Here is a 21675-nt window from a genome sequence, read left to right on the forward strand (position 1 = left end):
GCAAAGACCCCATAAAATCAGATAGCCCTTTTAATTTTCCATCAGAGACATCTGTTGGGTCCATGTCAAAGTCTTTCACATTTTTCCCCTACATTAGGAACAAAAGTTTGTGGACAGGTTTAGGACGGGTCCGATGATAGCATTTGGAATGCAAGTGAGCTTGGGGAGGAGAGTAGACACAGGGTGAGGGTGGGGTGAGGAGTTGGTTTTGAGAATAGGATTGATTTCTAGATGGGAAGGATCTGAGGATAAGAATGTTGATGGAGTCCTACTAGGTTGGGGTTGGAGATGGAGCCAAGAATGAGGATTTGGAAGGGAAGTGTTGAAATATAGCTGAGCTGGTGTTGGGGGTTGATGGTAATAATGAGGACTAGAGGTGGGGTTGAGTAGCTATGTTGGGGTAGAGTTTTGTTGGGAATGGGCTGGTTTATAGCTGTGAACTCCTCTCAAGGTGACAGAAAGAGCATTGTCTTTCCTCACCATGAAACTCCCCCACCTCACATGGCTGGCCCCAGAGTGGGCAATGAATTCACTCTTCCTGGGTAGTGTTGGGTTCAGGTTGGGTGGAGGGAAGATGCAGGAGGAGAGAGGATGCGGGTTAAGTAAGGGGACTGACAAGCTTGTGTGGGAAGTCAGGGTACCTATGCCCTCTTGTGGCCTGGGTCCACACTTCCAGCAAAGCCTTTCTTGCTTGGGAAGGGCTGGAACCTGGAGAGGGGGTGGCCGGCTTTGGTGTTTGCTTCGGGATGAGTACCAGGTCGATGCTGACGTTAGGGTTTATGACTGGCCTGGACTTAGGTCTGACTCACGTTGAAGTGAGGTCATAGGCCCACCGAGAGTTGGGTGCATTCCACCCCCTCACCTGATCAGTAAGGCAACTGGAGCCCATGGAGGGCAGACAGCTGCCAAAACCACACAACTAGACCAAATCCAGGGGTACTGTCTCATAGATCAGGGTCTTTCCCCCATCGGAGGGCAGAGCTGGAGAAAGGACTAGAAAAAGAGGCAGTGTTCCTAGTGGTTCAGAACTGAGACTCTGGAGCCTGACTGTTCAAGTGACCTGAATTCAAGTGACATGGCCACTCTGTGCCTCAGTGTCCCCATTTGCAAAACGTCACTATCGATAGCATAGGATCTCCATGTCTCATTCAGGAGGGTTAAATGAGTTAATATTTGAAGGTGCTTAGTGCTTACATGAGAGCCTGACACAGACCAAGGGCCACAAATGTGCTTGTTAAAAAAGTAAATCTGGAGATGGAGGTAGCCTGAGGTTTCCGGAGGCCCCACCCTAGCTTGGCTTCAAAATGGGGTTCTTTGTCAAGCGAGGACTGGAAGTTCTGGTTGGAAGTGCTGGCTGGGATGAAAAAGTTGGCCCCACACCCAGGCTCAGAGGAGAGGCCCCGATGCAAACGTGAAGGGAGGGGGAGACAGAGAAAGATACAAAGGGATAAATACACAGAGATAGAACGACAGGGTGGGTGGGAGAGGGCAGAGGGATTGCAGAGGGAGACAGAGGCACGGAGACATAGAGATGGAGAGATTGAGAAGCCTGGGGAGAAACCGGACTTGTGCTCTTGGAGAGAAAGATGCCCATGGAGTGGAGACCCATAAATTCTTCTCTAGAGCTGGGTCCATGTGGGGAAGGATGTCACCCCAGTCATCATCTTTCCTGTGCAGCAACAGCAAACCACTTTTCACCCCTCAGAATAGCAAAAACTAGAAAGGTCAGTCTTGCCCCCCACCTGCATCTGTGCCCACATCCTCTGCCTCCTCTCCTATTTCTATAGATGAACAGTCTGGGCCTCCGTCTAAGACAGACCCTTCCACTTGTGCCTGCTACCCCCCTCTCACCTCCCTGGGGACACTGTTCCAGCCAGCACTTCTGCGCTCCCTTGTCTGCATCCATTTTTTTCTTCTCCAGTGACCAGTTCCAATAACATACGAACATGCTGGGGCGCCTGGGTGGCTCAGTCGTTAAGCATCTCCCTTCAGCTCGGGCCATGAACCCAGGGTCCTGGGATCGAGCCCCGCATCGGGCTCCCTGCTCCGCGGGAAGCCTGCTTCTCCCTCTCCCACTCCCCCTGCTTGTGTTCCCTCTCTCGCTGTGTCTGTCAAATAAATTATATCTTAAAAAAAAAAAACCAACAACATATGAACATGCTGCAATTGCTCCCATGTTCCATTAAAGGAATTAAAACAAAAACAAAAAATAGAACCTCTCAACCTTCAGGTTCTTCTTCAGGATTTTTTTTTTTTTTTTGGCCCCATTTCTTTTCCCCCATGACTACAGTTCTTCTTTAAAAAGTTGTCAACACTCACTGTCTGCAAGTCTTGTCCTCCTGTTCTCTCCTGAGCCCACTCTATGCAGGCTCTCTCCCCCGCTACGCCACCAGCCGGATCCCTGTCGAGGGCACCAGTAACTTCTGTGTGGCTGAACCCCTCTTACTTGAGTTATCAGCAGCATTTAACAAGTGGATCACTCCCTGCTCCTTCAAAGAGATTTTTCCTCGGGTTCTGGGACACGTCACCCTCCTGGTCTTCCTCATAGCTCAGTGCTGTTCCTCACTCGCGTCTGATGCTGCTCTCAACCGTCCTGTCTCTACACGGCAGAGCACCACAGGGCTCGGCACTGGGTCCTTTCCTCTCCTCCATCTACACTCACTCCCTCAGTGATCTCATCAGGCCTGGTGGTTTTAAATACCATCCAAATGCTGACGACTCCCAGATTTAAGTCTCCAGCCAGACCTGGCTCCTGAACTCTCAACTTGACATACAACTGCCTACTTCACATCTGCATGTCCAAAACCAAGCAGGCTCCTCTCGATCTTTTCCATCGGTGGTCTCGCCGTCCTTCCAGTCCTCAAAAGTGAAAACCTTCATCTGTCTTTCGGATTCCTTCTCTCATGCCACACATCCATCTTTTTACTCAACCCTGTCAGCTCTGCCTTCAAAATAGATCCCAAATCTGACCGTTTCTCAACACCCTCCACCTTCGCCATCTGGGCCCTCCCGGCCACCGTCATCTCCCACTTGGATTATTGCAAATTTCCTATCAGGCCTCCCTGTTTCTGGCCTGCCCACTTACACCCTATTTTTGACGCAGCAGCCAGAGTGACCTTTTAAGAGAACGTGAGTCAGGGCAGGTCGGTCCTCTTCTCAAAACCCTGCAGTGCCTCCCACATCACTCGGAGTGAATGTCCCATTTCCTGATGGTGGCCTACAAGCCTCTAGACATCATTGATTGTCTCCTCTTGACCACCCTTCTCATGCCAGGCACACTCGCAGAGCCTCGTCCAAGCCAGATGTCTACATGGTTTCCTCCCTTCTTGTCCTCCTCTCTCTGAAGACTTTCTTGACCAATGTAGTTGGGAATTTCCAGGACAGGCACAGCGGATCACTAGAAGGACTCACGGAACCCAGAGAAGCTGTTATACTCATAGTTTCGGTTTATCACACGTACAAATATAGCATCAGACAAGCAGAGGAAAATGGCGCATAGGGCAGAGTCTGGGAGAGACTAGCCACAAGATTCGGGATGACCTCTCTCCGTGGAGTTGTGCTTCCTTCTCCCAGCAGCGATGTGTGATAACACATGCAGAGTACTGCCAACTGGGAAGCTCCCCTGAGCCTTGGTGTCCAGGGTTCTCACTGGGGATCGGGCCCCTGGCTGTCTACATGGCTGACCTTACTCTCTTAACACCTGCAGAGGCCAAACAGATACAACACGCCCCAAGGCCTCTGCCATGTCATTTTTATTAGGAGAGACTATCTGGCATGTCCAAGGCCCCTAGGCCAACAAAGACACTGTTATCAGGCAGAAGAACAGGCAAGGGCCAACCCTTTCCTTCTGTACAGGTTTTGGACAACCCAGGCCTGCCAAGTTAACCCTTCGTTGCACAACCACCTACTTAAAATCCCTCCTCTGACATTCTTTATTCCACTTACTCTGCTTGACTTTTGTCCAAGGCACTCCCATCTGTAATACTTCGTGTTTTACTTATTCATCTATGTATTTCCTGTCTGCCTCTCCTTTCAAAGTGAGTTCCCTGGGGGCAGAGGTGCTTATCTGTTTTGTTCTAGAACAGTACCCAGCATATAATAAAATTCAATGACTATTTGCTGGATGAGCATTAAAAAAATATTGAATAAAGATGAATATTCAATAAAGTTCAATGACAATTTACATTTGTCACATGCAGATGTGACTTACATTTGCAGAATGAACTGCAAGCATTGCTGAGGGTGTGGGGAGATAGGAATCCCTCTTATCTAGACAAAAACCTGCCAGTTCTTGGTGCAATTGATTAAAAGTAGGGCTTTTGGTCCAATGGTCCCACTTCTGTGAATATTCCAGAGAAGTCTTCTATAGGCACATAAGGTGCATGCCCCCAAATAGTCATCGCCCTATGGCTTGGGTAGTGGAGGGAACCTAGGCGTCCATCATTAAAGAACTGGGTCCTTAAATTGGGTCGTGGTGGATATATAGGGTGAGGTGGTGCTTCTCAAACTTTAATATAGATTGTGTCCCCCGAGGATCCTATTAAAATGCAGATTCTGGTTCATTTGGCCTGGGGTGGGGCCCAAGACTCTGACCTCTACTAAGCTCCAGGTAATTCCAATGCTGCTGTTCCCTAGACCGCACTTTGAGAAGCAAGGGTATAGACTAGAGTAGTGCTCGCCAATAGAACTTTGTGTGATGGTGGAAATATTCTATTTATCTGCACTGTCCAAAATGGCAGCCACTAGCCACATCAGTTATTGAGCACTGGGAATGTGGCGAGAGCAGCTAAGGAATGGAATCTTAACATGTATTAAATTTAGCTAATTTTAATTTAAAAATTAAAGGACCACGTGTGGCTAATGGCTACCATATTGGACAGCAACCATATTGGACAGCACAGATGGAGAACACTCTGTAGCAGTGAGAAGCAATAAACTAAATGAGCAAACAGCAACATGGAGAGAGTGTTTGGTGAAATAAGATCCCGTATTTTATACCTCAACTTTGGGGCACCTGGCTGGCTTAGTCGGTAGAGCATGTGACTCTTGATCTCAGGGTTGTGAGTTCGAGCCCCATGTTGGCGCAGAGCCAACTTACAAAAAAAATACCTCAACCTGACTCCTCACCAACACCCACCTTCCATGTACCCTATATCACCCAACTTAAGATGCTAGTGATTGTATTTGCACTATTATTTTGCATACCTCTGAGACAGAGAAAGAAGCTGTCAATCAAATTATGATATAATGCTGGGGCGCCTGGGTGGCTCAGTTGTTAAGCGTCTGCCTTCGGCTCAGGTCATGATCCCAGGGTCCTGGGATCCAGCCCCACATCCATCTGGCTCCCTGCTCCGCGGGAAGGCTGCTTCTCCCTCTCCCACTCCCCCTGCTTGTGTTCCCTCTCCCTGCGTCTCTCTCTGTCAAATAAATAAATAAAATCTTAAAAAAAAAAACTACTTTTATTAGCTTTATAGGATGCAGGCTAAGAATCACAGCATGGGCTGTATCTTCATCTTACCGGGGGCCTGAATCTACCCCAATACACAGCTGCTCTTGTCCCCTTTCCTCCACAGAGCTTGTATGGCTGTTACATATGAGAGCCAAGGTGTGTCTGCTTCACCTGCACAGAAGGTGCAGCCTCATGTCCCAGCAATCTTTGGAGCTGCCGTGGATCCCAGAACCAGCGCCTGAGAATTCTCGGATCCTGTGCTGCCCCACAAGAGAGCAAGTGAACCCTGGTGAGACTGCATTGCCTTCTACTCTAGCTGAGCTTCACAGTATCCCAGAGCAGAACCATGAAGAGACAACGCTACGATCATCGGGTCATTCCTAGGCAGACCTGTCATGTGCTGTGCTGGAAAGGATTTAACCAAAAAAGCTTTTGCCAATTTCTATGGTGTAATACTCCTGCTTGGACTGATATCAACCTACCGGTGCAATGTCACTGGGCACAGAGTTGGAAAGAGATGTGAAGAGCTCATGGTTATAGACATAATGCAACAGACAAACATAAATTCAAAACATAACCATTAGTGAAAATAATTAGGAATTGATGAATGTTGGGTACTTATTGACCTTCTTTTTAATATTCATTATTTAATTGTAAGTTTATGTAATTTAATTTTTAATAATGGTTGTGTTTACCACCTGGCTCTCACAATTCCTAAAAATTGGCCAATCGGCTCTTTGGGGCTGGTACTGAGCTGGTTCTGGCACTCTCTTCTTTACTTTACTTTTATTTTATTTTTTAGAGGTTTTATTTTTAAGTAATCTCTACACCCAATGTGGGGCTTGAGCCTACAACCTCCAGATGAAGAGCAGCATGCTCCACCGACTGAGCCAGCCAGGCGCCCCTCTACTTTACTCTTAAATTGTGTTTGTTGTTTCTTGTCTGTCACCTCCTGCTGGAGCCTAAGCTCTGTGAGGGGAAGCATTTAGATTCATCTGGCTTCTTCACAGCTCAATTCCCAGCACCTAGAACAATGCCTGGTGCACTGTAGGAGCCTAATAAATAGTCTTGATGAATGAAAGTAAGAAAGAGAATGAGATTCATAACACAATGGCTTCATGTAAATTAGAAGCAACAGCTTGTGATGAGGCGTGTTTTGCAAGGATGCACGGTATTCAAGGCCATTTGTGTTGGTGCCTGTGGGGAGGGAGGGGACTGGAGCCAGGGATGACAGATGGAATAAAGAAATAAAATGAGAGCAGGTCTCTGCCAGGACTTGAATTCCAGAGGGTGATTGACTCAACTCTCCTCACCTGAGATCTGATTAGGAAAAAGAGGACCTTTTTATTTGCATAGGGTTTTCCAAGAAACAAGGTGAGTCTTTGCCTTCCCTGCCCTGGACCTCAGCAGTCCCTGCTCACAGGAACCGGAGCTGAGCTGAGGCTCAGGGAGGGCAGTCTGGTTCAGGGTCAGGCTGCAAGGCTGGGTGTTTTCTTCTGTCACACCAGACAATGTGGCTGGGGAGCGCCCCCAGGGAGCAGCATGCACCCCACTCAGCCACTTGTCAAGAACAATTTAGCCACGGTAGGCATATCCGTAGGATGAATTAAATGAACTGACGAATGGAATTTAGGATTCTCCGGGTTTTGTTTTTATTTTATTTGTTTATTTATTTTTAAAGATTTTATTTATTTATTTGACAGAGAGCGAGAGAGAGCACAAGCAGGGGGAGAGGCAGAGGGAGGGAGAAGCAGACTCCCTGCTGAGCAGGGAGCCTGATGTGGGGCTCCATCCCAGCATCCCTATTTATCTGTTTTTGTTTTTTTAAAGATTTTATTTATTTATTTGACACAGAGAGACACAGTGAGGGAGGGAACACAAGCAGGGGGAGTGGGAGAGGGAGAAGCAGGCCTCTTGCTGAGCAGGGAGCCCAATGAGGAGCTCGATCCCAGGACCCTGGGACCATGACCCGAGCCGAGGCAGACGCCCAACGACTGAGCCACCCAGGAGCCCCTATTTATCTGGTTTTTAGAGACACTAAGAGTTTTGAAAAATGTCTTCTTTGGGCTATGATGCCAGTTTTGCGCTTTCATGTTCCTGTTCCGTACCTAAGGGGCCTTGAATAATGATGTTGTAGGGGTGTGGAGAAAAATCCTGAAGGAACATCTCTGAGAAAGGAGAGTTCGGGGCCAGGGGTCCGGATCAAGAGGCTGGGGGCCAGGACTCCTGGGTCTGAGGGAGGAGGGGGCTGGGCGCTTGGAGGGGGCTGGGGGCTGGGACCCCTGGGTCTTGAGTGGAGAGAGCAAGGTCTGGGGAAGCAGGTGGGCAGCTGATACTCAGTTACACCAGCAATCATTTGCTCCGTATGGTTTTCTGGATCCAGGTTTGGTACTTGCACAGGTTGGTGTAGACTCCGGGATAGCCGGGCAGGGCACAACGTTCCATCCCCCAGGACACAAGACCTTGGAGCTGTCCTTTGCACACCAGGGGTCCCCCTGAGTCACCCTGAAGGGAAGAGGCAGAGATGGAAACACCCATGGACAGATGGTCAGAGCCACGGGTGTGGAAAACCCAAGAGGCAAAGATGAAGAAGGAGGTGGGCTGAGACCACCCCCCCCCCCGCCCCACAGGGCTCTGGAGATATCAGCCCGAAGAGTTGGGGTCACTGCCTTCCCTCTTCACAGTTTCCTGCTGTCTCTGCCTCTTGGAGCTCACTGCGCCGCTCTAGAAAACTGTGTATGCCTCTTTATCTCCCTGTCTCTCGGGTCACCTCTCAGGAAAGGTCTCTAGAGTCCCTTAGCACAGATTTCCCAGTGCCCATATGTAATAGCAGCAACGAGAGCCACGCTCTGCACTCTTTCTATGGACTACCATCTCATTCCACTACCTGCCCTAAGAGGTGCTACCCCCATCTGACAGATGAGAAAACTTAGGCACAGAGGGATTAGGTCTGTTATCCAAGGGTGGACAGCAAGGAGGCAGCCCAGCCATTACAATCTCTCTCAGTCTCTGGGGAGGCCTCCGCTGATTTTCATGCTCCTGAGATCCTTTGATACCCAAGTTCCAGCCCCAAACAATCCCCCTCCTCCGGCTCTGCCCCTGGGCCTCACCTGACAGGAGTCCTTCCCACCTTGGGGGACACCTGCACAGACCATGCCAGCAGTGATAGCTTGGGAATAAGCCTGCCGACACTCCTGATCCGAGGAGATGTTGATGTTCACACATTGCAGGGAGTTGGGGTACCTGGCTGGAGGGCACAGAAGGGTTACAAGTGGGGGTCTACATTCCAGCAGGACCAGGAGTCTGGGGGCCCACCTCCTCCTCCCTCACACCCAGAAGTCCAGGCCCTCCAACCCTTCCTTCCCAGGATGCAGGAGTACTCACCAATGGGGCTAGATGTGGTGCCCCAGCCTGACACATGACAAGGAGTCCCTGGGCTGGCACAGGAACTGGCTATGGTGATGGGCCTCACCGCCCTCCCCAGCCGAACAGGCCGCTCCAGCTGCAGCAGCATCAGGTCGTTATTGTGGGTCCGGGAGTTGTACTGGGGGTGTGGCACCTGGCGAACCACACGCAGCACCTGCTGGGTGGCCTCCCAATTCCTCAGGTTGTGCTTGCCCAGGGCTACGTGAAGGATCCTGGCCCATAACCCCCAAAAGTAGCACTGCTCAGGATCTGACCTGGAGACCCCTCTCCACCCTCTGGCCCCATTCCCTTACCTGGTGATGAATTTTCCACAAGTCTGAACTGCTTATGGAGCATTCAATGGACTCCTGTGCTCTTTCCCATGGCCTGGGCATTCTCTCTTGGGCCAATCCCACCATCCACCCCTTCCTCTCTTGAGCTATGCTCTGGTTTCTGGCTTGGGTGTAAGGTGATAGTTGGGAGCTCTTGGCTCAGTGCTGGGTTCTAGGCTCTGAGTTCCAAGTGAGACTCTGGGCTATGGCTGTAGGCTCTAAATAAGGATTGATATCCTGGAGTAGGCTCCAGGGAGGCTACATCCTGGTTCCAGCCTGGCCCCTGGGTTCTAGATATTTTGAACGTTTGAGTCTAAGCTAGGATCTGGGCTCTCTAGTTTGAGCCTGGATCACGGCATACTTTCTAGATATGAGTGTGAGATTCTGGTGTTAGGATAGGCTGCGGGTTCTATTTTGAGCTCTGTGTTATGGTTTGAGTCTGGGTTCTAGATGTTGGTTTGAGCTTTTAGTCTTAGTGTAGTCTCAATTCTATATTGAGCAATAGATTCTGGACATGGATACGAGCTTCAGTTTCTAGGTTGAATTCTGGGTTCTTGCTTAAGTTCTGATTTATGACCTGGGTTTTAGACAATGGTTTGAGCTCCGTGTTTGAGCTTAGGGTCCTAAACATCAGTCTGAGTTCTTAATTCTTGGCTAGGCTCAGTTTCATATTGAATTACAGTTATGATCTGGGCTCTTGCTTCTAGACTCTGGTCTGAGCCCTTGACCTCAGACTGAGCTCTGGGTTCTAGATGGAGCTCCAGGTTATGGCTTGGATCCAAGTTTCTAGATGTTGGCTTGCATTCTGAGCTTTGCATTCTAGACTCTGGGCTGAGTTCTGGGCTCTAGGTTCTACATCAAACTTTAGTTTATGGCATTAGATCTGATTTATAGGCTCTGGGTGGGCTCTTGTCTGGGATCTGGGTTCTAGGTTTAGGTCTAGACTCTTGGAGGGGTTCTGAGTTCTGTATGGGACTTCAGATTATGGTCTGCATTCTGGGATTTAGACACTGGGTTGAAGGTTGGGTTCCAGACTGCTAAAAAAGGAGCTGTAGACCAGACTCTGAATTGAACATTGCATCTAGAATAGGTTCTGGTTCTGTCTATCCTACACTCTGAACTATATGTTCTAGCTGTAAGCAGGGTTCTGGATTTATGGTTGGACTACAGGTCTGGACTAGACTTTGAATTCTAAGTTTTGAGAGGGGTCCTGAGTTTCTGAATATAGACTGTACCCTAAACTGAACCACCAATCTGGAATGGGCTCCTAAATCTTAGTCTCTATGTAGAGCTTGGCCTCTAGATAGATCTCCAGATTATGTTAGGTTCTAGGTTTTGTGTGGGACTCTAAGCTGGCATATGGGTTCTAAACTGCCAATCTGCTTTCAGAATCTAAACTGAGGGGCACCTGGGTGGCTCATTCAGTTGAGCATCAGATTCTTGATTTTGCCTGGGGTTGTGGGATCGTGGAGTCCAGCCCCACATTGGGCTCTGCTCCTCAGCTTGGAGTCTGCTGGAGATTCTGTCTTTCCCTCTGCCCCTCCCCCTACTCATGCTCAATCTCTCTCTAGATAAATAAATAAATAAAATATTTTTTTTAAAGATTTTATTCATTTATTTGACACAGGGAGAGAGACAGCTAGAGAGGGAACACAAGCAGGGGGAGCGGGAGAGGGAGAAGCAGGCTCCTGGCCGAGCAGGGAGCCCGATGTGGGGCTTGATCCCAGGACCCTGGGATCATGACCCGAGCAGAAGGCAGATGCCTAATGACTGAGCCACCCAGGCACCCCAAAAAATAAATCTTAAAAAAAAAAAGAATCTAAACTGAGCTCAAGATTTATGGCTGGATTCCATATTCTGAGCTGTGTTGGTAATTCTAGGCTATTATCTAGACCCCAAACCAGGACCCAGCTACTACATCAGGTTCAACACAATGCTCCAGGTTCTTAGCTGAGCTCTGGGGCTCTAGACTCTGGAATCCACTTGGCACAAGAATAGGGGAGGGGGGTACTCACGGGCGTGCACAGTGAGCAGCAGTGATGGCCCACTGGCCTGACAGCAGGGCCCCTCCACAGAGGAAACGACGAAAGGGACCTGCCAGTAGGGCCGCCTGCCATGGCTGGGAGTTCTGGATGCATGTATAACCACCAATTATCTTGTTCTCATCCTCTTGGCTCTGTGCCATGGCTAGGAACAGGCAGGGGTGGGGTGGGGAAAGCAGATGAACAGATGTTCTCCACCCTTCAACTCTCTAGGATGTCTGGGACCCACAAATCACCTTTCTTTACCTACCCCCTAAACCACCCACCTCTATCTGCCCCACGCAGTATGAGATATGCCCAGTGTTGCCCCCATTGTTACCCCAACACGATCAGGGAGTTTTCTGACAATCCCCCCATCACCTCCATAGTATATTACTGGATCCCACGGCCACCTCATCCAGGGCACTGACATATCTACTACCCTTGACTTTACTCTCCCACTTCTCATCAACATCACTTCTCACAACATACCACAATCCCCCCCATTAATCCTTCTCCAACACATTCAAGGAGCTCCCTGTTCTTTTTCCAACCTTCCCACCCCTATGGCCCCCCAGGACCCACCGTCTCGCCCCACACCCACTGCATCTGCCAATCCACGCCCCTCCCCATGAGCCTCCCTCCCTACATCGCACCCACCCCCCTTCACCGCCAACAACATGCTGTCTTTCCATTAGTTCTGCAGCCCTCCTTTTAAATAAAACCCAGACAGGCCTGGACACTTCTCCACAATTCCTCACTTATTTCTCCCCATCTCCTTCAACTCCTGTACCCTGATATCTCCTGATATCTCCACAACTCAGAACCCAGGCCCCCTCCTAAGGGCTCCTCAGCCACGACCCCCAAAACCACACCCATGCCTTCTCACCAGGTCACCCTTGAGCACACTGGGTCCCTGGAAACCCTCCCTGTCTCTTCTCAGCATCTCCAGGGGACTGTCCATACCCCGGACCCCACTGCTGTCTTACCTAGAGCCACGATCTGGAGTGTTGTTAGCAGGAGGAACATTCTGGGGGCTGGGGTTGGGTTCTGGCAAATGCAGAGAGAAAGTGAGAGAGAAGCAGGCTGCAAGAGACCCAGAGTTTGAGGGACAGAGACAGAGAGGGCTTTAAACAGAGACCAAGACCCTTAGAAACGTGGATGTGCCTCTGTGTGTAGAGAAGGTGGGGGTGGTGTCTTGCCTCCCTGTCACTCCATGGAGGCCTTTTATCCTTGGTCTGGGCAACTGGCCCTGCCCCCCGCCCTTCTCCTGACATTTTTTTTTTATAGTCCAGTTCTCATTCCAGGGCTCCCTGGTCCTATCTCCTCCCTCCCCTCTCTGGCCAGAGAAGCAGCCACCACATTAATGAGAACCCGCCCAGTGAAGGTGTTTAATCTGGGAGGAACCCAGGGAGGGGGGACCCCAGGGCAGGGTGGACAAAGTGGGGGGCTCAGGAGAAGGTGCTGGGAGGGGTGGGGTGAGGGTGGGGAGCAGAGACACAGAGAAGGCTGGGAAGTGAAAAAGAAGTCACATATGTAGGTGGAGAGCTAGAGACAGGGTCAGAGAAAAACAGGCTGGAGACACAAGAGTCAGAGGGAGAGAGACTAGAGAAAGATGGGGAAGGGAAGGAAGATGAATGTGGACATGGGGACAGAGGAGGCAGATGGGGGGAAAGACAAGGGAACAGGGGAGGCCCAGAGACAGAGATTCATGGAGAGGGCAGGGTGGGGAAGCCAAGGGGGCGGGGCGGAACCGAGGGAATAGGCTGGGGGTGGGGGAGCAGGGATGGCCCCGACGAAATGCTGATACACTGGAGAGGACCGGGAGGAAGATGCCGGACGAGACAGAGGAGGGGGAGACAGAGGGAGCGACATGTACACAGGTGATGGGGACACAGAGGAGACCGGGAGGCAGGAGGCAGACGTGGAAGGTGCCAGCCGCCAGGAAGAGGGCGGCAGGGGGAGGGGCTGGGAACTGGCAGGAGACAGGAGGGGCAGGAGGCACCTGGGACAGTCTTGTCCCCTAGGCTTTCTCACTTTGTGGCTCTCACAGTCCTGGGATTTGGGGGAGCAAGGGCCCCAGCAGGGAGGAGGAGGGTCAGTGCAGAACTGGGGTGCCCCAGCTGGGGCTTTGCAGAAGGGCGGGGGCAGAGTGGGGGACAGAGACAGAGACGGAGACCCAGAGAGAGGGAGAGAGACAGCGGTGAGGTGGGGAGGGGCTCCAGGCGGCCGAGAAGGGGCCCTGGGTTCAAGGGACCCCTCCTAACTTGGGCCAGGGCCCGGGCCCTCAGCACCTCCCCAGCCTCTTAAATTCCCTAATGACTGCAATTTGTCCCTGGGCCTGAGCAGGGAACAGTGACTCAGGAGGCAGCCTCAGCACTCTCCCTCTCCCAACACCCCAGCACCGCCCCCCACCCTCCACCCAATCTGGCTCCCAAACCACTTTCCTCCCTGTCTGCCTGGGCTGCTGCTTAGCCCTGTCTCTGTCCCTGGGGACTCATTCTGCGCGTTTGAATCCACATGCCCACCTCCCTGTGTGCACTTCTGTTTCCTGTGACCCGGCTCTGAGGGGCTGAAGGCCTCAGCTCTGGCCCTGGCAAACCAGAAGGGTGGGATGCTGAACAGAAGGAAAGACCTCCCCGTCCCCCCCAACCCCCACCCAGGGCCACAGGGGGACTGGGAAGGGGCTGCTCTGCGTCTGGGGGCCCCTTGTGGTGACACAGATCTACAGATGAGGTAACATTACATGGAAACACCTGTGCAGGAGCATCTAGGTGGCTCAGTTGGTTAAGAGTCGGCCTTTGGCTCAGGGCTCAGATCGTGATCCCAGGACCTCGGGGAGCCTGCTTCTCCCTCTCCCTTTGCCTGCCACTCCCCCTGCTTGTGCTCTCTCTCTCTCTCTCTCTCTGTCAAATAAATAAATAAAAATCTTAAAAAAAAAAAAAGAAACACCTGTGCATACACACACATAGGCAAACAGATGCACAGAGATGCGGAACTAGACCTGTAGTCTAGCTAATGGCCCTCGGGGATTTCCTGGGGGCAGATACGTCCTGCGATTATTTATCTATGACAACATTACCACCAGGGGAAGCTGAGGGAAGGAGCCCATTTGAGCAACTTCTTAGAGTCCATAAGTATTTCTTTTTTTTTCTTCATAATTTATTTCAAAATAAACAGCAACAAAACAGAATTTCCTGGTAAAGACAAACCCACCGCCTCCATCTGAGCATAAACCTTGATTTGATGGACTCAGGGGGACCCTCCGCTGAGCTGGAAGACTCTGGTAAGCATGAGGCCTCCCTCCGCCTAAAAAGAAGGCTCTGAGGGGCGCCTGGGTGGCTCAGTCGGCTGGGTATCTACCTTCGGCTCAGGTCATGATCCTGGGGTCCTGGGATCAAGGCCTGGGTCGGGCTCCGTGCTCAGCGTGGAGTCTGCTTCTCCCTTCCCCTCAGCCCCTCCCTCTGTTCATACTCTTTCTCTCTCAAATAAATAAAATCTTAAAAAAAAAATTAAAAAATATAAAAAGAAGGCTCTGCTTATGCAGAAGGCTTCAGTGAATCCAAGGGAGCCCTAGTGAAAGGCTGGCCATGCACCACAAATATGCTCCTTTCACCTCCTTCTTGCTCCCCAGCCCAGCCCCCAGCCCCTGCAGGCTCCCACCAGGTTACTCAGTGCCTTCTGCCAGAATCCAAAACCTGGGCCACCTGCTCACCCCTCCACCCACCACCTTAGCAGTGTTGTTTGCCCTGACATGGGTGTGCAAAAGATATTTAATGAATAAGTGAATGAATGAATGAACAGATGGCCAGAGTCCTTGCTTTCAAGGAGCTCATGGTCTGGTGGGAAACATCAATGGGGCAATAGGAAACTCGGTCCGGGGTGATGTGCCCTCTGACAAGGAATGTGGAACAGCCTGATGGAACCCCAGGAGTGGGGAAGGGTTCCCAAAGGGCGGGCTGTCTAAGCTGGGGCCTGCGGTGGATGAGTAGGAGTTCGCCAGGGGGATGGAGGGAGTGTAGGGTTGGGCGGGGGGTGGGAAGAGGGGAGGGGCCTGAGTAGGGACCTTCAGGCAGGACGATGGTGACAGAGCTCAGGGGGCAGGAGGAAAAAGTGGCTGGGAGAAGCAGAAGCCCAGGGTGATTCTGAGCAGGGGAGAGAAGAGCCCTTAGGGTCCTCAGTGGAGACCTAGGTCCGGAGCTTAGGACAGCTGCCTGGTTAGAGACAGAGGTGGGGCCCCTGCGGCCCACGCGGGGAGACTATATCTAGTGAGAGGACCAAGGACATCTGCCCAGGACCCTAAGGAAGACCCCGGTTTAGGGGGCAGGGGGCTGAGAAGGAGCAAACAGAGAGCTAGAAAGAAGGTCAGGGAAGGGTGGTAGCGTGGAAGTTGAGATAACTTTTTAGGAAGGAAGAGACATGAGGGTGGGACACAGCTGGGCGGCCACTGGGAAAAAGGACAGAGGGGAGACTGGAACGTTTCTGTGGCCGGTGGGACCGGAAGCAGGGGAGGAGGTGGTGAGTGCAGACAGCTCTTAGATGTGGTGGGGCGAGAGGTTGTGACCAGCGAAAGTTGGTGAGGAGAGAGGGAAGGACAAAAGCAGCTCCCATGTACTGAGGGCTTGGCACGGCCAGGTGCGGTGCTGTGTGCTTTTATTTTGTGCTTTAATGTTCAAAACTTTAAAGATAAATTGATTTGCAGGATCACAGCTATCTGGCTTAGTCGGTGGAACAAGGGACTCTAGATGTTGGGGTAGTAAGTTCGAGCCCCGTGTTGGGTGTAGAGATTACCTAAAAATAAAATCTTTTTTTAAAAAAAGACTTTATTTATTTATCTGACAGAGTGAGAGACAGCAGGAGAGGGAACACAAGCAGGGGGAGTGGGAGAGGGAGAAGCAGGCTTCCCGCGGAGCAGGGAGCCCGATGCGGGGCTCGATCCCAGGACCTGGGATCATGACCAGAGCCGAAGGCAGAGGCTTAACGACTGAGCCACCCAGGCGCCTCCAAAATAAAATCTTTAAAAATAAAAAAATTGAGGTGGCTCGGTCAGTTAAGCAGCCGGCTCTTGATTTCAGCTCAGGTCATGATCTCAGGGTCCTGCGACCTGGCTCTGTGCTCCCTCCCTCCCTCTCTCCCTCCTGCTTTCCTTCACTCTCCCTCCTTCCATTCAACAACACAGAGCACCCACTATGCTTGAGTCACAGTTCCAAGCACTGAGGATATAGCCATGAACAAAACGGGCAGAAATCCCTGCCCTGCTGAAGCTTACATTCTGGAATCAGGAGCAATCAAGAGAAAATTAAGTAAGTACAACACATAATATTACAATTTATCCGTGCTATGAAAAATAGTAAGAAAGTAGGGAATGGAGTAGGGTCAGGGAAGGCCCAACCAAGATGACCTTCAGGCAAAGACCTAAAGGTAGACAGGGATCTCTGGGGGAAGACTATTCCAGACAGGAGGAGCAACAGTGCCAAAGCCCTGAGGTGTGTCTGGGGACCAGTGAGGAGGCCAGCATGGCTGGAGCAGAGTGAGTCATGGAAAATGTGGACCCTATGGGATAGGTACTATCTTGTCCCCATTTTACAGGCTGAGAAACTGAGGCTGAGGGGACGTGGCTGGTCCAAGGTCACCTAGCTGGTCAGCGCAAGAGGAAACGTACAAACTCCAGGACTATAGGAATCTCCGCTCCACTACCAGAATCTTCTATTGTCTCCCAAGGCGATTTGAGGGTCAATTCCATTTACACACGGATTTGGGTGTCCAGCACTGTTTTAGTGCATTTTTCATAAATTAACTCACCAAACCCTTCCCATGGTTTCGTGAGAAAGATGCTCTTATTATCTTCAATGTACAGACGAGGAAGAGAAGTCGCCCGCCCAAGTTTACACAACGCTGAGTGGTGGCACCATGATTCCATGATTTGAACCCAGGCGGAGAGCTCTTAACAACCGCAGGGAGCGAGATGCCCAAGAACAAAGGGGCGGATGGTGCAACCGCCAGAGTGGTGGGATTAGCTCCAGACAGGAGGAAAAACGCCTCTTCCATTGTTCCAGGAAGGAAGAAGGAAAGGGCGGGTGAGGTTTCGGGTGGGGTGTGAGTCCTGTGGCAGGAAGAGGAGGGAGGGCGCTTGGGTTGGCTTCTGTTTCCTCCCGGAAGATCGATGCCAGCTCACCTCAAGGGGCACCTGGGTGGGTGGGGTTGGGGAGGTGAGGGTGGCGGAGGAGGTGCCCAGGTGAAGTTGGTGATCAGGAATTTAAAGGGGCATCATTTGAGCAGTTGGACAGTTTTGTTTTGTTTTTTTCCAGCGAAGAGCGGGCAGTGTAGGGCTGGGTGGTGGTGAGAGGGATGCTAAGACAAGGGAGCTGAGGATTCTAGGGAGGGAAAGGGGTGGACTGTGGGGTGTAGGAAGTGCAGACAGAAGTGGCTTGGCAGGAGGCTGCATGAGGGGGTCAGGGTGCCTTTGAGGTGGAAGAACAGGTATGGCAGAGCCACCCACAGCTCTGGAAGCATGGGAGGCTGTGGTCAGGGAGTGGGATGTGGGTTTCGTGGCTTCAGAGGTGGAGCCTTTCTGGATGGAGATAGGGAGCTACCGTGGGAATGGGTGACAGGGGAGGTCTCAGACCATGTGGAGGCTGGGGGACTGCAAAACCAGGGGGTCCTCTCTCTTCAATGCTCCTGGGTCCTTGTTGTCAGGGAATGCCTGTCTCTGTCTTCGCTTATAATAAACATCAAGCTGGTTGCCAAAGACCTCATAAACATCATCACATTTAATCCCCATAGCAGCTTTATGAGGCTTAGATACTCTTATTAGCACCATGTTGCAGGTGAGGAAATGGGGTCTCAGACAAAAGTCACTGGTAAAAGTGGCAGAGCCAGGATTGGAACCTGGGTCATTCAGCCCCTGGGACAACCCAGCATGCAATGAATGCTTGTGGGGTGAGCACACAGACCCTTACCTCTGCCTTGTTGGGCCCCTGACCGGCTCTTGGTTGGCAATTTTTCTAGTACCTCCATGTGCCACACCTCTCTGAATCTCCCCACTGGTTTTTCGTGGTGCACACATAATTGCTCCCATTCTATAGATGGAGAAAACCCAGAGAAATGAGGTTAGTTGCCCAACATTGCATCGTGAGCGAGTGGTGTCGCTGGGGTTCAAACCTCAGCCTGTCTGACTCGATGCCCCTCTGCTGCTGATCTCACGTGTCTCTTTGATTACCCAAACTTTCTGGGTAATCTGTCCGATGTCTCTGACTCAGCACCTGTATCTGCTACGTGCCAGGCAGCCTCTGGATGCACACCTGGGCACCCCTGATGCCAGGTCAACAGGCAGCAAACATTTCTGCCCCACCTCCTTCCATCTTTATTATCTCCCACTTATTTCTGTTTAAAAAGTGGGAGAATATGGGTCCACCCCCACCACCCCCTTGGTGTTCCCCTTATTAGTAAATGACACCATCATTTTCCCTGTTGCTCAGGTCAAAAGCTGGGAATGGTCTTTGATCCCTCCCTCACTCCCACCTCCCACTTTGGCAATTCCTATAACCTTAGCGCCAAAATAGTCATGGAATCCACCCACTTTTTTTTTTAAGATTTTATTTATTTCTTTTGATATAGAGAGAGAGAGACAGCGAGAGAGGGAACACAAGCGGGGGAGGGGGGTGGGAAAGGGAGAAGCAGGCTCCCCGCAGAGCAGGGAGCCCGGTGTGGAACTCGATCCCAGGACCCGGGGATCGTGACTTGAGCGAAGGCAGACGCTTAACGACTGAGCCCGCCAGGCGCCCGGAATCCACCTACTTCTTTCCTCTCATACCAAGCCACATTTATTTCTCACCTGGACAGGTGCAGTAGCATCCCAACTAGTCTCACTGCTTCCACATTTGACCCCTGTTCCCACCTTCCCTCACCCCATGCCAAGTTCAAGTCCAGCAGCCAACGTGTTCCTAAAATATAAAACAGATTCATGCTAAAAACTGCTTAAAACCCATCTATGATTCCCCACTGCAAATAGAATAAAACCCAGATGCCTCCAAGGCATTCTGTCTGGCTTATGTCCATCCCTCCAACCTCATCACTCCATCATGCACTGTGCCTCAGCTCCCCTGGACTTCTTTGATTTTCTCAGCATGGTAGTTGCCTTCCCAATTTAGGGTCTTTGTCTTTGCTGTTCCCTTTGCCTGGGACACCCCTTCACTATGCCTATGATCACCTTGTCTGGAGCAGACATCCCCCTTTAGTTTCTATCTCAGACCTTTGTTGGTTTTCTTTCTATGCCTTACTTCAAACTACAATTGCTTTATGTGTTTGCTTCCTTGTTTATTGTCTTTTTTTCCCCCTCTATGGCATTTATCACCGTCAGATGTCCCTCATGTTTTATTTACTTGCTTTCTTGTGGATTCTGTTCCCATAACTTGAGTGTCATCTCTGACAGTGCGGGGGTTTTTGCCTTCTTTATCCGATCTGTGCCCTGGCACATAGTAGGTACACAGTAAACATTTGTGGAATGAAGTAACATCTCTCTCATTTGAACTGAAGCTTCATGGGGGCCGGGACCAGGTTCACTGCTGAATCCCGAGACTAGTCTGCTACCTGACATGCAGTGAGGTTCTGTATAAACAGGCCGAAAGGGTGAGATGATCTCAAAGCCTCCTCCTCTCCAGAATCTCTGCTTCTATCAAAAAATCCACTTCCCTCCAGAATTCCTGATTCCCTCCAGAATCTCTGCTTCTCTCCAGAAATCTGATTTCCTCCAGAATCTCTCTACCCAATGCTTCTACCTCTTCAGACATGACACCAATCTCCAACACACAGGGGGAAGATGGGAAAGCCCATCTTTCTGAGACTGGGTTTGAAATCCCTAAGGGGAAGAAAGCTTCTGACTCTGGGGGATGAGGTTTCTGCATTATCAGCCTTGATCCTTTCACAGATCCACTGCCATACTCAACAAGAATTAAGGATCCCTTGTGTTTATGTAGGGGCTGCAGTTTACCAAGGCCAAAGACCACAGCAAAAGTCCCCCTCCACAATGACTAGGGCTTCTGTCTCAGCAACACCCCTACTCTGCCCTCCATGCTTACTATGGCTTTCTCCCTCAGCAAAAGACTGTCCCGTGTTTACTATGGCCATCTGCCTAATTGGCAAACATCTTTTATTTCTGTTCAGTCTGTTTAGGACAGACTTCTCTTGTACTGGGGTTCATGTGGGAACTCTCACACTTACAAAACACACCCTAGAGTTTAGTAGGATTTCCAGCCCTTGGTGAGTGCTTCTTAAATAGCCCTCACATCCATTCCCACCATCCCACCCCCTTGCTGCTGCTCTGTTTTGGCTTCTCCCTGCAGTCTTCCGGGACATGGCCCCAGAAGGAGCTTTCTGATACCCAGAGCTAGTCCTGTCTGCTCTGAACCCTTCCTAAGGCCCCCATTACCTCCAGCAGGCAGCCCTCAGTGTGCAGCAGCTTTTCACTCTTCTCAGGGGCCCAGCCTCCTGGGCTAGCTCTTCCCCAGCCATCTTGCCCAGGGAGCAGCCATTCCACACAGCTTCAAGGTGCTTCGTTACCTGCAGACCCCTACACCTGCTGCTGTTCTCTCAGCTTTGTCTCCCTCCCACCGCTTTCTCGCGCTCGTTCTTCTTCTTCTTCTTCTTCTTTTTAAGATTTTATTTATTTGAGAGAGAGAGAGAAGGAGTGGGGGCAGGGGCAGAGGGAGAAGCAGACTCCCAGCTGAGCAGGGAGCCCGATGCGGGACTCGATCCCAGGACTCCGGGATCATGACCTGGGCCAAAGGCAGACACTTAACCGACTGAGCCACCCAGGGGGCCCCATCTCGTGCTCATTCTTACTCACCTTCTGGGGCCCGGTTGAAACACTACCTCCTTCAGAAGGCATTCTATGACACCTCATGCTGAGCTGGGCACCCCACCTCTAGGCTCCCCTGTGTCCTTGCTAACTCCCCACTGTGGCATGTATCCTCTGTGTCCATGCCTGCCTTCCCACCAGATGGGAAGCCCACTGAGGGCAGGGACTGAGGCTGACTCAGCTATTTCTCCACTGCTCCCTGCAGGGCCTGGCTCCTGGGAGGTGCCAGCAAATGTTTGCTGTGTGAATAAAGGGATGATCGTTATCATTCCTCTGCTCTTCTCACAAATCTGCAGAGCTCGCTGCCTCACCTTGGATGGGTCTTTGCTCCATTGTCACCTCCTCGAGGCCTGTTTTGTGTGTGTCTCAGCCTATCGATAACCAACGTTGTATGTGGACCGGCCCTTGTGGTTCTCATGATTGCAAGATGCCCTCAACAATAACCATCAGGAAATTAAAACAAAAATTTTTTTTTTAAATTGGGGGCCATAAAGCGAGGTCACGGTGGATGGTGGGTGCATGGGTCTCTGGGGTTTTCTTTTACTGGGGCCCAGGGGGGTACCTAGGGTTTCACAGGCTCACTCTGTGAATTTAAAACACGAGTGGGGGAAT

The 21675-nt window shown here is 51.0% G+C and overlaps 1 protein-coding gene across 1 annotated transcript; it reads right to left on the bottom strand.

Moving 5' to 3' along the window:
- Window positions 1-7801: 7801 nt before the first annotated feature.
- KLK14 (kallikrein related peptidase 14) lies at window positions 7802-12276 on the bottom strand. Its single transcript, XM_027617358.1, has 5 exons — window positions 12197-12276; window positions 11202-11373; window positions 8834-9087; window positions 8560-8696; window positions 7802-7954 (listed from the first exon to the last, which is right to left on the bottom strand). The coding sequence occupies exons 1-5, from the start codon at window positions 12234-12236 to the stop codon at window positions 7802-7804; spliced, it is 756 nt and encodes a 251-aa protein (XP_027473159.1). The 5' UTR covers window positions 12237-12276.
- Window positions 12277-21675: the final 9399 nt, after the last annotated feature.

Source organism: Zalophus californianus, chromosome 17, assembly GCF_009762305.2.
Source record: "Zalophus californianus isolate mZalCal1 chromosome 17, mZalCal1.pri.v2, whole genome shotgun sequence".
Classification (NCBI taxonomy): Eukaryota; Metazoa; Chordata; class Mammalia; order Carnivora; family Otariidae; genus Zalophus; species Zalophus californianus.

Coding starts and splice junctions, on each gene's coding strand:
- KLK14 (XM_027617358.1), bottom strand. CDS start 12,236: ATGTTCCTCCTGCTAACAACACTCCAGATCGTGGCTCTAG. Junction 11,374..12,196: donor ACTCCAGATCGTGGCTCTAG/GTAAGACAGCAG, acceptor GCCTGTTCCTAG/CCATGGCACAGAGCCAAGAG. Junction 7,955..8,559: donor GTGGGAAGGACTCCTGTCAG/GTGAGGCCCAGG, acceptor TCTTCCCTTCAG/GGTGACTCAGGGGGACCCCT.